This window comes from Balaenoptera physalus (genome assembly GCF_965194825.1).
Source record: "Balaenoptera physalus genome assembly, chromosome: 12".
NCBI lineage: Eukaryota > Metazoa > Chordata > Mammalia > Artiodactyla > Balaenopteridae > Balaenoptera > Balaenoptera physalus.
The window spans coordinates 18,281,999-18,298,013 of record NC_138897.1 but is presented as its reverse complement, the minus strand read 5'-3'; the positions used below and the strand labels follow the sequence as shown (position 1 = coordinate 18,298,013).

At 36.8% G+C, this 16,015-nt stretch overlaps 1 protein-coding gene across 6 annotated transcripts in view; it reads left to right on the top strand.

Moving 5' to 3' along the window:
• Nucleotides 1-16,015, top strand: part of WDR7 (WD repeat domain 7) — a 366,979-nt gene that overhangs the window by 214,796 nt on the left and 136,168 nt on the right. For all 6 annotated transcript variants that reach the window (XM_082416400.1, XM_082416401.1, XM_082416402.1 and 3 more), the window contains one exon: nt 345-566. In XM_082416400.1, coding sequence (XP_082272526.1) covers nt 345-566 — 222 coding nt within the window. The remainder of the gene's footprint in view (nt 1-344; nt 567-16,015) is intronic.

The following is a 16,015-nucleotide window of genomic DNA, read 5'->3' as shown; positions in this document are numbered from 1 at the left end:
AATACTGAAGTTCAATTTAAAAAAATTTTTTTAATTACTCATGCTTTTGCTATAATATCTAAGAAATCATTGTCTAACCCAAGATCATAAAAAAATATACATTTTTTTTTCTGTAAGTTATTTAATTTTAGCTCTTATATTTAGGACTGTAATCCATTTTGAGCTGATTTTCTTACATGGTGAGAGGTAGAAATCCAAATTCATTCTTTTGCACGTGGAAAACCAGTTGTTCCAGTGCCATTTGTTGAAAAGCCTGTTCATTCCTGAGAGACCAATCTGGAATGTGTTTCTTATCATATGTATTGATAGTCTTTTAATTTCTATTCTTATGTTTTGGTTTTCAGGTTGCTTATCAAGTGTCCCACAAATGAAAAAAATTTCCACATCTTATGAGGAAAGACGGAAGCAAGCTACTGCTATTGTTTTACTAGGAGTAATAGGAGCTGAATTTGGTGCAGAAATTGAACCTCCTAAACTGCTGACCAGACCTCGAAGCTCTAGTCAAATTCCTGAGGGATTTGGTTTGACTAGTGGTGGATCCAACTACTCACTGGCCAGACATACTTGTAAGTTAAAAATTCCTAACGCCGACCGATTGCTTCTCAGTACATATTACCTGTTAACAGAATCTCAGAATATTGAACATATCCTGAGTTTTAGCTCGGATAGAATGCTTAAATGAAATTGGAAAGCAGCACAATCTATTTGGCACATTACCCTGTAGTTATAGTTCTGGGACTTCTTTTTAAAAGTTAAAACATGGTCTTTTAAATGCATTTCTTAAAATAACACATTTCTGAGCTTTGTGTTTCCACATTTGGGTCAAGACTTTAGCCAAAACTTCTAACTTCTAAAATAATTTCCGAAAAACTATGCATCTTGTCCTGAATGTGATTTGAAAAGTCAGGGGTGGAAGACCAATTTTTTATTTTTAAAAAAAATGTGTGTGTGTGTGTGTGTGTATAAATATATATGTATGTATTTTAAAGAACGTGAATGAGGAACTATGAATTACTTCTGTAATTTAAAAAGTATTCCAATAAAATTATTCCAATAATGACTAAAAAATTACATTCAGAGCTCAAAGGGTTTGTGTCATATTGCTACTTTTGGTTCTGTGGTTGGTATGTTAATAATAGGTAAGGGTATTTTATAATGAGGTCTTTTGGTCCTTTAGTGTCAGAACTCCCTTAGGTAAGGACAGAATGTTACTACCATATTGCAGAATCATTTCTAACAAATGTGCCATCTTAACTACCAAATATAATCCTACCGAATATATCAAGATATTCTTTGTAGCATAAATTGCAATGTGTTCTTTTGGGGTTTTGGCTTTTAAGCAAGGGGAAAAGATATAGGCTACTTGTTAGTTATGACAGCAGAGAAGTTCACTAGATCATTGTCACATACTTTTGCTGAGAAACCAAGGAGCCATATTGGTGGCTTTATTATTGAAGCCCTTTTATAGACTTAGCTGCCTGCCTGCTCCTCCCTCCCCACCCGACCCCAACCCCTTTTTAGATTCTTAATCCAACAAATACGTATTAGTGGTTGGTAATCTCTTGATCTCCGTTTGACGTTGAGAATCAGGGAGTAATAATAGGAATACCACCACCACCAATAATAAAGCAACCACGTAATTCTTTTGAGCATGATTTTAAGCTCTTTACATGCACTAACTCACTTAGTCCTCACAATAACCCTATAAAGTGGGTTGTTCCTCAATTATCTCCATTTTACACATAAGGCTAATTGAGCACAGAGAGGTTTCGTTAACCTGGCTGAGATCGTTCCTCCGGGAAGTGGCAGTTTTTGTCTTAACAGTCTGTTGGTTCTAGAGCTCATGCTTTTGACCATTGTGTAAACTGCTACTGCTCAATGGTTTCTGGTGAAAAGGGTTTAATGACTAACATGTGCTATTAGTTTATAATCTAAAAAACACTTTCTTTTCTATCTCTTCGTTTGATCATCAAAACAGATGATCATCAAAATAGAAATGAAGATTTTTTCAAAGTAGCTCAGCCAAAATGTAGTAAAAGCTGAATTTGAACTCAAGCTTCTTGCGACCTGAAAACCCACGCTCTTCCCATTTTCCACCCGGGCACGTCCACTTCCCCTCTCCTGCAGAGGCCTCTTCATCTTTTCCCAGGTTCTTCAGGTTCCCTGTTTTCCATTCATAAAACCCTGCTCAAATCTCACCTTCTCTACCAAGGGCTCTTTAATGGGCCCAACCTTTCTGTGTCACTCCAGACAGCCTAGGACTTATATAGAGAGAGCCTTATTTAGAATCTTGACATTAGAATACTAGAGGTTAGTGAAACCTTGACATGATTTAGTCTGGTGGCTTTCAAACTTTTTTGCTCACCATCTCTCTAATGAGTATCAAGAAATGTCTAATCCCTTGCACATTTTTATATTGACAGCTAAAACTTTTTTTTTTAACATCTTTATTGGAGTATAATTGCTTTACAATGGTGTGTCAGTTTCTGCTTTATAACAAAGTCAATCAGCTATATGTATACATATATCCCCATATCGCCTCCCTCTTGCATCTCCCTCCCACCCTCCCTATCCCACCCCTCTAGGTGGTCACAAAGCACCGAGCTGATCTCCCTGTGCTATGCAGCTGCTTCCCACTAGCTATCTATTTTACATTTGGTAGTGTATATATGTCCATGCCACGCTCTCACTTCGTCCCAGCTTCCCCTTCCCCCTCTCCATGTCCTCAAATCCATTCTCTATGTCTGCGTCTTTATTCCTGTCCTGCCCCTAGGTTCATCAGAACCATTTTCTTTTTTTTTTTTAGATTCCATATATATGTGTTAGCATACGGTATTTGTTTTTCTCTTTCTGACTTACTTCACTCTGTATGACAGACTCTAGGTCCATCCACCTCACTACAAATAACTCAATTTCATTTCTTTTTATGGCTGAGTAATATTCCATTGTATATATGTGCCACATCTTCTTTATCCATTCATCTGTCGATGGACACTTAGGTTGCTTCCATGTCCTGGCTATTGTAAATAGAGCTGCAATGAACATTGTAGTACATGACTCTTTTCGAATTATGGTTTTCTCAGGGCATATGCCCAGTAGTGGGATTGCTGGGTCATATGATAGTTCCATTTTTAGTTTTTTAAGGAACCTCCATACTGTTCTCCATAGTGTGACAGCTAAAACTGTTTAATAGTAAGTTTAAACATTTGCAAAAGATATAATTTTGAGGATATTGTGAATATTGACATTTAAAAATAAAACTATTGTTCTTTTAAATATATTCAGTAGAATATTTGGCATAACTGTTTGATATCCATCATCATCCATTAAAAAAACTGCATGACAGACTTCCCTTTAAATGTCAGACATCTTACATCCTTGTTTATTTTCCTTGAAGAGAGAAAATTTCTACCCTCCCAGTTTTAGCCAAGGTGTTAATTTGCATATTTAGCATCCCAAAATCAATTCCTTTAAACTAACTGTGCCTTAAAACTACGTGTGCTTACAAAACTATGTGTTCCTTGAAAAGTTTTAAGATGCTCCCTTTTGAAGGGATTACTTATTTTGAAGGCTACTGATTTAGTCCAACATGTTTTATATAATATTTCAACAGCATTCATTTGTATTTTATATTTTCCTGCAAGGAAAGTAAACATAAATGTTGTTTCTCTGGAATTTTCATATAGCTTAATATCTTAGTATCTGTATATAAATGTAGGAACATCATAAATAATGAATCGCTGACTGATTTTCATCCAAGCCGTTGGCTGGTTGCTAGGCGGATTAGTTTACACCACATTATCTTAGTTATCTAGACTAATATTGTTATCGTCTGTTTTCTAACCACAGTTTATCTTTATATAAAATTCTGATATTCATGAATTTGCTTCTGTATGTCTTTTCTTTTGACTTATAGTTTCACCTGCAAATTGTTACTGCTGTAACTAGAAAAAGAGGAAATGGGTTAGGTGAAAAGAGGCAATTTTTAAAAAGCTATAGCCCAGTAGAAATAGAGATTTTTCAAAGAAGCCCTAGGAATTGATAAAAGAACCAAAGGGTCTTAGTACTGCTCTTCGGTTTATTAAAATTCAGGGAGCTGAACTACAGTAAAGGGGTCCCAAAGCCTGTTTCTGACATGCCGGAAACCCTGGGCTGAACTGTGCTATGGAGGGACTTTTGCCTGGGGCTACCTCAGCTTTCCCAAGCAAGGGAAATAAAATTTACCCAAACATTCAAAATAGTGCAGACTTTTGGAACCAAGTTTGTTCTTTGAGCACTTTGGATAAAGAATGTAGATGTAGATAGGGCAGAAGGTGATGTTTCTTAGCAAATAATATTTATAATTACTTCGTTGTGACAAAAGACAGATTCTGAGAGGTTCCTTAGCAAGCAGAAATCATATATAAAAATGAATAATGTAGTACCTATTGGAACAAGTTCAAAATGTATAAAATGTCCGCGATATTTTCCTCTTATTATGGTTGCCCTATTTTATTTTAATAATTTTAAAGTATTTTCAAGATACTCATGAGTTTCTTTCAACTTCCATCCCATTGTCCTATCTTTTCCTCAAAGGTCTTAGATTCCTTGGTGGTAGATTTGCGTACCACAGGGATTTTTAAGAATTGGGATGTCTTGATTAAATTTATGTTTATCAGTTTAAATCTTGCTCTCTTTTTAAAAAATTTTTTTTATTATTTGAAATCTATAGATGGTTTATTTTATTTTTTTAATTTTTTGGCCATGCCATGGGGCATGTGGGATCTTAGTTCCCCGACCAGGGATTGAACCCATGCCCCCTGCATTGGGAGCATGAAGTCCCAACCACTGGACCACCAAGGAAGTCCCACATCTTGCTCTCTTGATTGGAAACAGTCAGATGTCTAAATGTTCTGTGTGTTACTTGGGCTCTTTTCAGTCAGTTCTGTGTAATATTAACCTGCTATAATGTTAACCTGCCAGAAGTTACTGTAGGTATTGCTATGATATTTGTTTATGTGGCATTTAGAATGTATTGCTACCATTAAATATTTAGTCTTTATGGCATCCTATTGAATGAGATAATAATTATTATCCTCATTCTGAGATAAGGCCATTAAGATACAATATTTTTTGAAGTTTAATTGCTGGAGTTCTAGCCTTCCTCGTAAAGCCATTCTGTGAAAACTCATAATGTAGTCAAATTCCAATTATCCACATTGATGGGGAGGGCGGGGAGAGACACTGATGCCTAATTCAAAAGTCATACATAGTTTTATAATACATTTTATACTTATGTTGGAATATATATGAATCTTTTGTGGGTGTTACATTTTACATAAAGTGTCAAAATCACATATTGAAGACAAAGCTGAAGGACTCTGGAGATTAAGAGGCCTAGACCAGGCTACTCTGTGACCTTGTACTGTTGGGAAGCAAAGCGACCCTCTGGGTTGCAGTTTCCTCTTGTATAAAATAAAGAGCAGGAACTGTTCTGTCTTTAAAGCCCCTTTCGGTCCAATTAGTCTCTGCGTCTGAAGTGAAATGGAAAACATCCCAGGAAATTTCCCTTCTTCATCTTCCCAGTTTCCTCTCCATGTAAGGATGGATGCCTTCTTGTGTCTCGTCAACTCAGCTTCAATAGGGACCTTCCTTAATTTTTATTCCAATCCACAAATTAGGCATTGTTAAGAATATTTTAGGGAATTATTTATAATGTTACCTTTTAGATCTTTTGGTTCATTCTTTCATTTGGTCTCTTCTGCTCATTTTATAATTGTGGAATGATGCTGGCACATCTGTAGTAGATCCCATTTTGATCTCTCATTAGCTTTCTGACTTTGGGCAAGTGCCGTAACTTCCCTAGGCAGCCGACTCTGAGACAGACTTGTGTGTGGGAGTATCCTTGGGATCAGTACCTTGAGGGAGTGAAAGAGGCAGGGTTGGGCAGGGGGAGAAGTTGAATTGCATTTCAATTGCCTAGAAAGCTTCAGTGACCTTGGGAACTCCGGAGCTGGGATAGACTTTGGACTTGTCCTGAATTGAGTCTAAGGCCTCAGCCTTTAAGTCCCATGTCATTCAGTCATTGGATCGGTGGTGCCCTGAGGAAGGGGTGTGACCTTGGGTGAGGCAGCTCTTTTCATCCTGGGGCAAATCCCACAGAAGGAATCAGCTGAGTCTTTTCAGCCAGGAACAGCAGCAGCAGGAGCTTGGGGAGTGATTGCTTCCATCGTGGAGCGGAGGAGATGGGCGGCCTCTCCAGGCCTCCGCTCAGCATGTTACTCATTCCTGTGTGTCCCAGCTCCCCCTTATGTCCACAGACGTGGAGAGAGGCACCACCATTTATTTAGCACACTGTTTATTCCAAGTCCACATGTATCTCTTGTTACCCTGCAAGACAGATATTTTATCCAACATGAGGCACATTAATAATAGCTGATTCCTGAGCGTTTACTCTGTGCCAGGCATTTTGCTATGCTCTTTACATGTATTATCTTATTTAATCTTCAAAACATATCAATTAAACACTGTTACCATTTATCAGATGAGGACACTGAAGCTTTGCTCAGTACTCACTGAACATTGATGAAGTTGGATTAAGCTTTCTTCTTGCAGACAGTAAATTGAAGGCATAGGTCAAACATTTTAACATCATACTGCTAAAAAGTGTCAGGCCTGGACTTGAACACTTGTCTTCCAAATCTAAATCAGTGTGTGTTCACCATTTCACACAGTTGTCTTGTGTTATAAACAAGTGAGATTCAGAAGTGGTGCTGCACAAAAGAGGGGCATGTCAGCAAGCAGCAGCTCACCTGGAAATAGGAGCACTGTTGAATCATTTGTTTAGGGATCTGCTGGTGCCACAGAGGGATAAACATGTACAAAATCCACATACCCATACTTATGAAATGGTTTGCATCTATGTTGTGAAATATTTAGAATAGAGAAAGAAAATGAATTTTTTCCCTGCAGTGGGTCTTTAGGAATTCTACAACGCCAGGGTTCTTCAGCTGGCCAAGGTGCACGGTGTCACTGATGTTACCTGGAAAATGCTATGTTTATGTGCACTTGCATTTCTGTTCTGGAAAAAAGTTCCAGATTCCATTCAATTCTCAAGAGACAGTCACTAAAATAAAAACAGTTAAGAACCCCAAGAGTTTGTTGGAATAAATGGCTTCTTTGTTATTATGATTTTTTAAAACAAGATAGAGTTATGTTCTTCTTGATTAGTTCAGTTGTAATACCACCAAATGGAAGCCTCAGTTAGATGTTGTCTCAGGAATGTTTAAATTCTGTGAAACCTGTATTTAGAGTTTTACATTATTCTGGTGCTATGCTTGATTTTACTTTGTTGTGGTCTACTGTCGTGAAAATTATCCCCTATATACTTTGTGTACTTTCTAACCATTCATGTTTTATTTAATGACTATATTAATATTGGTTGAAGTTGATGTAATAATGAATTTATTTCCTACATTTTAAGGTGAGAAAGTTAAGCCAAATCTCAGGTGTTTTATTCAGCAAGATTGGGACCAAGTCACTGAATTGCAATTAATAACAAAACTAGCAGTGGTGGCAAGTTATGAAAAAAAGCAGCAACAATGATGAAGAAAGCATTGTCGCATTTGCAAGGATAAGCAGTGACCAAAAAAAAATGTATCTTTTCACTGGTCACACAAAAGCCATCAGATGGTGTTGCTGAGCTGCCGCTTCGGCCATAGAGTTTGCATTTCCATTTGCCTTCCCTTGTGTGTCTAACCTGGCCTTCCAGGCACCTGCAAGGGAACCTGCCTCCCTGCCTGGCTTCTTACCCCACTGTCCACCTCATTCTCTCTTCTCATTGTCCTAACTCAGCATTCCCTGTTCTTTACTGCCACTTCTCGCTTGTAATTTTACCTTTGAAAATCATCCTGGTCCAGATGCCACTTGACTTGCATTGCCATCACATCTTCAGTGTTTAGAACTGTAATTCTTCATTCTGGCTATGCTCTAAAATCATATGTAGAGTGTTTTGAAAATGCATGTGTCTGAGCCTCACCCTGGAGTTCCTATTCAGAAAGTCAGGGGTGGGGTTTGGGCATCTATGTTATTTTTAAAGCTTCATATGTGATTTTCTTCTGTAGCCAGAATAGAGGAACCCAGTAGAATGTAGAGTCCTTCACAGTTATTTTACATTGAGTGTTCTATGGTAGTTCTGGTCACTAAACTACCTTAATGCACGAATTGTAATTTTTCTTTATATTTTAAATTGGAAGAGGTAGTGGGAACTAATCAGAGTGAATAAGTGACATTTATATTACTCTCAGGGCTAATTCTTTAGGTAGTTCAGCCTTTTTATTGGAATTTCATTATTCTGGATTGCTTGGGTTTGAATGTTGAATCACTACTCAGTAGCTGTGTGGCCTTAAATGCTTTTGCCTGTTTCTTTAACTAAAAAATAGGAATAATAATATCACTTACCTCACAGAGTGAGTACTGTGAGGATAAGTAAATTAGCGTATGCAAAGCACTTTGAAAAGTGCCTGACATATAAGTGTTAGTTGAACGTTAGTTATTACTATCGTTACCAGAATCGTGTATAGAAGAATAAAGAAAGGAAATACATCTGCTATGTATTGGGGCATTTATATGTGTATAGACTACTTTTTAAAATCTTCCTAAGAATCTTATAAGGTAGGTATTACTGTCAGCATTTTATATATGAGTGAACTGATACTCTTAAAAATTAGGTAACTTCCTTAAGGTTATCTGTCTTATAAAGGATATGAATCCAGATGCAGTTTGCCCCCAAAGCCCATGATATTATATTCTACAATACATACTGATTCCTACTGTTTGTGGTAATCTATATTAGTTCCCAGAGGATTTATATAAAAATGCAGTTTTCTTTGGCCATATTATTATACATGTGTTGAAATAAAACACCAAATATTTTTGTAATTATTTATTTGTATTCTTATGTATTTGTATATTATTTACTTAGATGAATTTCTACATATTTATTACCTGTTTCTCATTTTAACTACATCAACATACTAAGTTCAGATCAATTGGGAAATTTCACTACTCTTGTTCTTACTTATAAATAATTTATGTTTTTTAACAGCTTTATCGTTTTAACTGAGGTCTGACACTTGCATTACAGACCCTGTTTGGTGATGTAATCCCATCCTTGTTCTCCAAAAATAGTTTTAGTTTGCAACTCTTTTTGTTAATTTGCTACACTATGGGTTTTAGGTTCCTCTTCCATAAAACGAGTAAGTTGGACAAGGTTATTTCTAAGGCCACTTCCATCTAAAAGTACACAGTTCTGTGAAATTATTAAAGTGATTTATTATTATTCTAACTATAGAGCTTGTGTTTTTTACTGCCACTTGAACTTGCTATCTTACTTTCATTGTTCTTTACCAGTTGTTTTTCTGCTTTTAAAGGTTCTAATATTCCACTGCTATGCCATGTTTGAAGCTGAGCATCTTTAAAGTATTTTTCTGCCATCCCTCCTTATGGGTACCTCATATCAGCATACCAGGCTACAGTTATTTCCACAAAACTCATTCCCCACGCGTGTCCAGCTTTGTGGACGTGTGTCATGTTGATGTAGTTGTACTCTAGACCACAGGCCAGCAAACCATAGCTATGGGTCAACCCTCGCCCCCTGCCTATTTTTTTCAAATAAAATTTTATTGGAACCCAGCAGTACCTACGTGTTTACATACTGTTTGGCATTTCACACTACAACAGCAGTGGTTGCTATAGAGATTGTATGGCCTACAAAGCCAAAAATATTTATTATCTGGCTGTTTACAGAAAAAAATTTGCCAACCTTCCTGTACATTATTTGAAACATTTGTTAGTGGTCCTTTCTGTTAGTGGTCCATTTAATATACAAAAGGGCTTTGAGGTGACTTTGTTAAAAATATTTCAGTAGCTAAATATAACATCTGTGGTACTCTGAGATCTATATCCTTATAAGAATGTAGTACAAAGGCATTATACCAATTTTTTGGTCTAGAATGTAATGCAGCATTGGTATAAGTCTCTGCTAACCATCTAATGTATATACTAGTTACCTTGATTGAGTTGCAGATTCAGTGACAGGTTTTAGCATTGTATTGCTAGTGGCAACCCCCTACCCCCTTTTATTTTGCATAAGCCTTTCTTATATCTGATATTTAAATAACCTTGGTCTGAAGTTTTCTGACAGCTCTGCAGAATGGTTCCTTCACATTTGTATGTCCTATATATGTGTGCTCCAGGGTCGCTGTAATGAACATATTTAATTCTGTAAGTTCAAACAATTTTATATCAATACCATTCCAAATAAAATACCAATAGGGTCTTTGTTATTGTTTTTTGTTATTGAACTTGACAAGCTGATTCTCAAATTTATATGATAAGACAATGAGCTAAGAAAAGCCATGACATTTCTAAAGACGAAGAACAAGGTGGAGGGATTTCCCTTACTTATATCAAAAGTTATTATAAATTTATAGCAATTATTATAGTGCTATCTTCGTGAAGAACAGACCAATAGACCTATGGAACAGAATAGACAGCACAGAAATGGTTCTATGTATACATAGGAATTTGACCCTTTATAGATTTAGCATTGTAGATCAGTGAAATAAGGGATAGACTTTTTGATACATGGTATACTTACCATTGGCTATTCATAAGGAAGAATAATGAAATTGGATCCCTCTTGCCCATCATAGCCAAAAAAATCAATTCTATGTAGATTTAAAGACTTAAATATGAAAGCTAAAAATAATACTTTAAAAAGATGATATAGGAAAACCTGGCCTTGGAATGGGGAACAATTCTGTAAACAGGTGTCAGAAAGCCCAACCAAATAATAAACACAATGGGTAAATTCAACTACATTAAAATTAGAAACTTCTATAATCAACAGTACCTTTTAGAAAGTAAAAAGTAAAGCCACAAAGAGGAAAAAGGTATTTATAACACAGGTCACTGACAAGAGATTGTTAAGCACACACACACACACACACACACACACACACAACTGAGTAAGAAAAAGACAAATGCAGAGCAGAAAAACGGGTAAAGGTTGAAAAAGCACTTCACAAAAGGAAATAAGAATGGCTAATAAACCTATAAAAAAATGATAAGTCTTATTATAAGGGAAATGCAAATTAAAAGCCAAATGAACTGTCATTTCTCATCTACCAAACTGAAAGCTTGAAGTCTGACGTTATCAAATTTCTGTGAGCATTAGGAGCAAGCAGAACTCTTTTACACTTACTGTGGAGGGTAAATTGGTTTCAGCACTTTGGAAAGCAACTGGGTGTACTATCCTATGAGTGTACTCTATCTTTGCATTGTCTAGAAAAACTTCTCTATGTGCGAAGTAAATATTTTCTCCCGTTCTGTGGATTGTCTTTTGATTACCTTAACAGTGTGTTTCAAAGAACACAATTTTCTGATTTCAGTGAAGTACAGATTATCAGTTATTTTGTTTTATACTTCATGCTTTTTATATTCTAAGAAATATTTGCCTACTCCAAAGTCTCAAAGATTTTTTTTTTCCCTTTGTCTTTTTCTGGAAGTTTTAGCTTTTGCATTTAGCTTTGTGCTCTGGTTTCAATTAATTTTTGAGTATGATGTGACATAGGGTTAATTTTTTAAACATATATATACAGAAATTTAATTCTAGCAACACTTGTTGAAACGGTTTTTTCCTTTTTGCCCCTATTCAGTTGCCTTTTTTGAAAATAAATTAATCCTAGATGTTTGGGTTTATTTTTAGACCGTCTCCTCTCCTTCATTAATCTATATGTCTGTTGACTAATACCGTGCTATCTTGATGACTTCAGCTTTCAAGTAAGTTCTGAAATTAGGTAGAAGGCTTCCAACTTAGTTCTTCTGTTATAAAATTGCTTTGGCTATAGTGACCATGCTGTACGTTATATCTGCATGACTTATATATCACTGGAAGTTTGTACCTTTTGACCTCCTTCACCCATTTCACCCATCCCCCGCCCCCTGTATTGTCATTTTTTGTATCAAGTTGTTTATTTTTATACTGTGGGTACTTTTTAAAAAGACAGATACATGTTATTTTTTTTTTTTAGTTTATTGTTATTTATACTTTCTGATTCTTTGTAGTAGGACATTTATAATTTTTATGTAGTCATATATTCAGTCTTTACCTCTATGTTACTGAAACAAAAAATGGATATTAATGTGTACATTTTCATTGAATTTTGTAGTAAACAGTATGTATTCAAGGGTTCAAAATTATAGTGACTGAGGTAACTCTCACTGTTACAAATGAGGAAAGGGAAAATGCTAGAATGAATCTTGAGCTAACAGTGTGAACTCATGGTTTTTAATATACATACAGAAATAAATATAGCTCTGTGTGTATGTGTTGGTTAGTATGTATACAATGTCTCCTTTCTCTGGCCACTTAAGGGCTTGGGAACAGTGACATCCCAGTAGCAATGTGCATACCCAGAGCTCAGATATTGATTCTAAATATCATTCTCTTAATAAAAGGATTCTAAATATCGTTCTCTTAATAAAAGGAACCAGGACTCCTTGGAAGAGCGGTTGGTTCTAGGGCTGGGGCAGGGAAAGTACAAGATGAACCCATAGCATCTGCAGTGTCAAAAAATCAGGAAGGGCTTAAAATGAATGGGGGCATGCCTATCATAAGGATATGGGAGCTCCTGCAGGTGCTTCCAATAGCCAAAACTGAGCTGATTTGAGCAACAAAATAAATGATATATTTTGTGGAATTATAACACATAGAACAAAATAAATGCCCTTGAGTCCATACTGATATAAATCAGTCAATCAGTCAGTCGAGGAGAAGGGACAGCTCTTACAAAAGACTTTTAGTTAATAAATGTAGAAGGAACGAGGGAAATACAAAATCTCCATTAGGCAAATACAGCAGTAATAACTGTCACAGGCAAAATCCACTGGTGGTTGCTAAAATCAGTATATTAACACAGCCTTAAAGTATCTCCTCCTAAGACATTATCAATTACAAAGGGAAATTGGCTTTCTCTACTGTAATTGGTTACCATGACCAAGTGATCAAGGTGAACCTTGTCAGTAATAAGACATATAGACAGCATTCTCCCCCTGATATGATACATTGAGAAGGACACAATATCACTTTTGTGGTATTCCAGCCAAAAATGCATGGCCTTAATCTAAATGTGAGAAAACATCAGGTTGAGAGACATTTTCTGAAATGACCGGTATTCATCAAAAGTCATGAAAGGCAAGGTTAAGTTTGTGAAATTGTCTGTCACAGATTGGAGGAGACTTTATAAAGAGACACAACAACTAAATACAATGTGAGACCCTGGAGTGAATACTGGAAGAGGAAAAGGTCACTGGAAAATTCAAATAAAGTCTGTAGTTCAGGCAATAATAGTCCACCAATACATACATATATTTTTAATCTTTTTTTTAAAAATTATTTTATTTTTGGCTGCGTTGGGTCTTCGTCGTTGCACGCAGGCTTTCTCTAGTTGTGGCGAGCAGGGGCTACTCTTCATTGTGGTGCGTAGGCTTCTCGTGACGGTGGCTTCTCTTGTTATGGAGCCCGGGCTCTAGGTGTGCGGGCTTCAGTGGTTGTGGCACGTGGGCTCAGTAGTTGTAGTGCGTGGGCTCAGTAGTTGTGGCTTGTGGGCTCTAGAGCGCAGGCTCAGTAGTTGTGGTGCACGGGCTTAGTTGCTCCGCGGCATGCGGGATCTTCCCTGACCAGGGCTCAAACCCGTGTCCCCTGCATTGGCAGGCGGATTCTTAATCACTGCACCACCAGGGGAGCCCTGGTCCACCAATGTTAATTTCCTAGTTCTGGTAGTCATGCAGTGGTTATACAAGTTGTGGACGTAAGAGAAAGCTGGGTGAAGGGTATGTGTGATTTCCCTTTCCTAGTTACGTAACTTTTCTATAAGCCTGAAGTTATTTCAAAATAAAAAGTTTTTAAAAAGCAGTTTTTCCTAGGTGGTAGTATAAAGATAGATTTGTATTTTATAGTAGTATAAGTGCTACTATATTTTAAAGTAGCTGAGGGTGTTCAGAATTGGTATTACAATTTTACTTTTCTATGGCTTCCATCCCCAATTTCCCTCTCCCCGCCACCCCAATTTCCAAGTGTGTTATACAACCCATGGATAGAAAGTTTACTACAGTTTTATTCATAGCTTTAAAAATAAAAGCATAATGATTAGACATTCTTAACATATATCATTGTATTAATAGGAAGGTTTTGGAAGACAAAGCAAATTTTTTCACATCTAGTTTTATTCCATGTCCATTAAATACCAATGCTTCTTACTTACAAGTCAATGTTTAACTAGATGTGTTTTTCCCTGGGGTGCAACATGAAATTAAGTTGAAGGAAAATATCAGAGTAAATATTTCCATACTCTGAATTTTGTTTATTGCTAGTCATAGGAAAAAAGGAAAAAAATCTTTTTTAAGTTCTTATATTAGAGATGCAATAATGTGTTTCTAAGGTATTGTGCTACATTTCTGAAATTTTTAAGGCATCTTCTGTTTTTACGTTTACAGTTTTTCTTCTGCTCGTGGCTGAACAATTAATTGTTGTGTTCCTTGAACCTACATTTAGGGAAGCTGCCCATGGAGATTAGGTCCCAGTACAGCATGCCTCTCATTCATTAACTTCAGTTTTGTGTTTTACTGTTAAAAATGTCATTCTAAATTGTGCCAGTTAGAAACTGATCTTGAACCATATCCAGTGTGTAGTAAATACATGCTTTCTGTGTTAACAATTTCTGATCATAATATACTATTTAAGAATAAATGAGTGTTTCATTTCCGTTGAAAAGGTGCTGACACGTTGATAAACAAGCATTTTGAGAAATAATCTATGAGAATTCAATATATGCTTTAAGTTTTGAATTGTGTGTGTGTGCCTAAGTGATGTTTGTCTGATTTAGCCCCCAAACCTCTTGATTTTCTCCTGTAAGCAAGTGGGATTAAAGTCATGATTTATAAATGATCTTTGAATTGAACTCAACATATATAAAAAGTAGACATTACTTAGTTTTGTGAATGGCATTTTGATTGAGTAATTCTTTTAGTCGTTTATATTTTTACTGTTATCAGAAATTTCATCCCTAGATTAAACTGGGCTGGACATTGGAGAGCTCTCCTGGTGTCTGAAATGTGCTACTTCCAATTATGTGAAGAAAGGAGGAAGTAGAATCTTCTTGAAAACTATCAAAGCTGCATAGTAGCTTCCATCCCAGAAGTAAAAGCAGTTACTTTGGCACAGTGTGATGTTGATTCCTGATAATTCTTGAAGGGAGATGGGAAAGAAGGGAGGTATATCAGTCAGGAGACAGAAACCACATCAGTTATCTGAACAGGAAAATGATGAAGGATTGCTTATAGTAGGAAGTGTTTAACTATTAAAAGAGGTATAAGAGACTCTTAGCAGTCCAGGAGCATGTGCAAAATATCAGCCAGCTATCACCTCATCTGGGTGAGGTAAAATGCGTAATAAAGGAATTAAAGACCAGGAGAGGCCCTCCTTCACTGTGGCTACAAGGGAAACACCCCGCCTGTGGATGGTGAAGAAACTTGCCAAAGGGCATGGGCACAAGTGACCTGCTGTTGCTTGAGAGTGTGGGCAGCTTGGAGGTGGTCCTGAGGTTTCCGGAGGGCTGAGGGCTCCTCTGAAGCAGCCCACTGTTGCTGGAGGGCACGGGCTGGTCTATCTCCTGGGAGCAGTCTGCCATTTTCTGGGGGTTGGGCAGAGCTGCTTGAGAGGTAGTGGTCTTCCTCTTGCAGGATCACTCTGTTGACCTCTATTGACAAAGCTTATCATTCTGCCAACTGGCAAAGGAGATGTTCACAGAGTCTAACTCCAGGATTACAGAGTGGGGTATGGGGGGGTGGGGGAGGGTGACAACCATGGATTTGGAGCTGAGATACTATAAATTGATAACTGGCTCAGAAGGATTAATTTATTGTTATAATTCTAAGATACAGTATCATAAGTCAGAACTTTCAAATAACTATA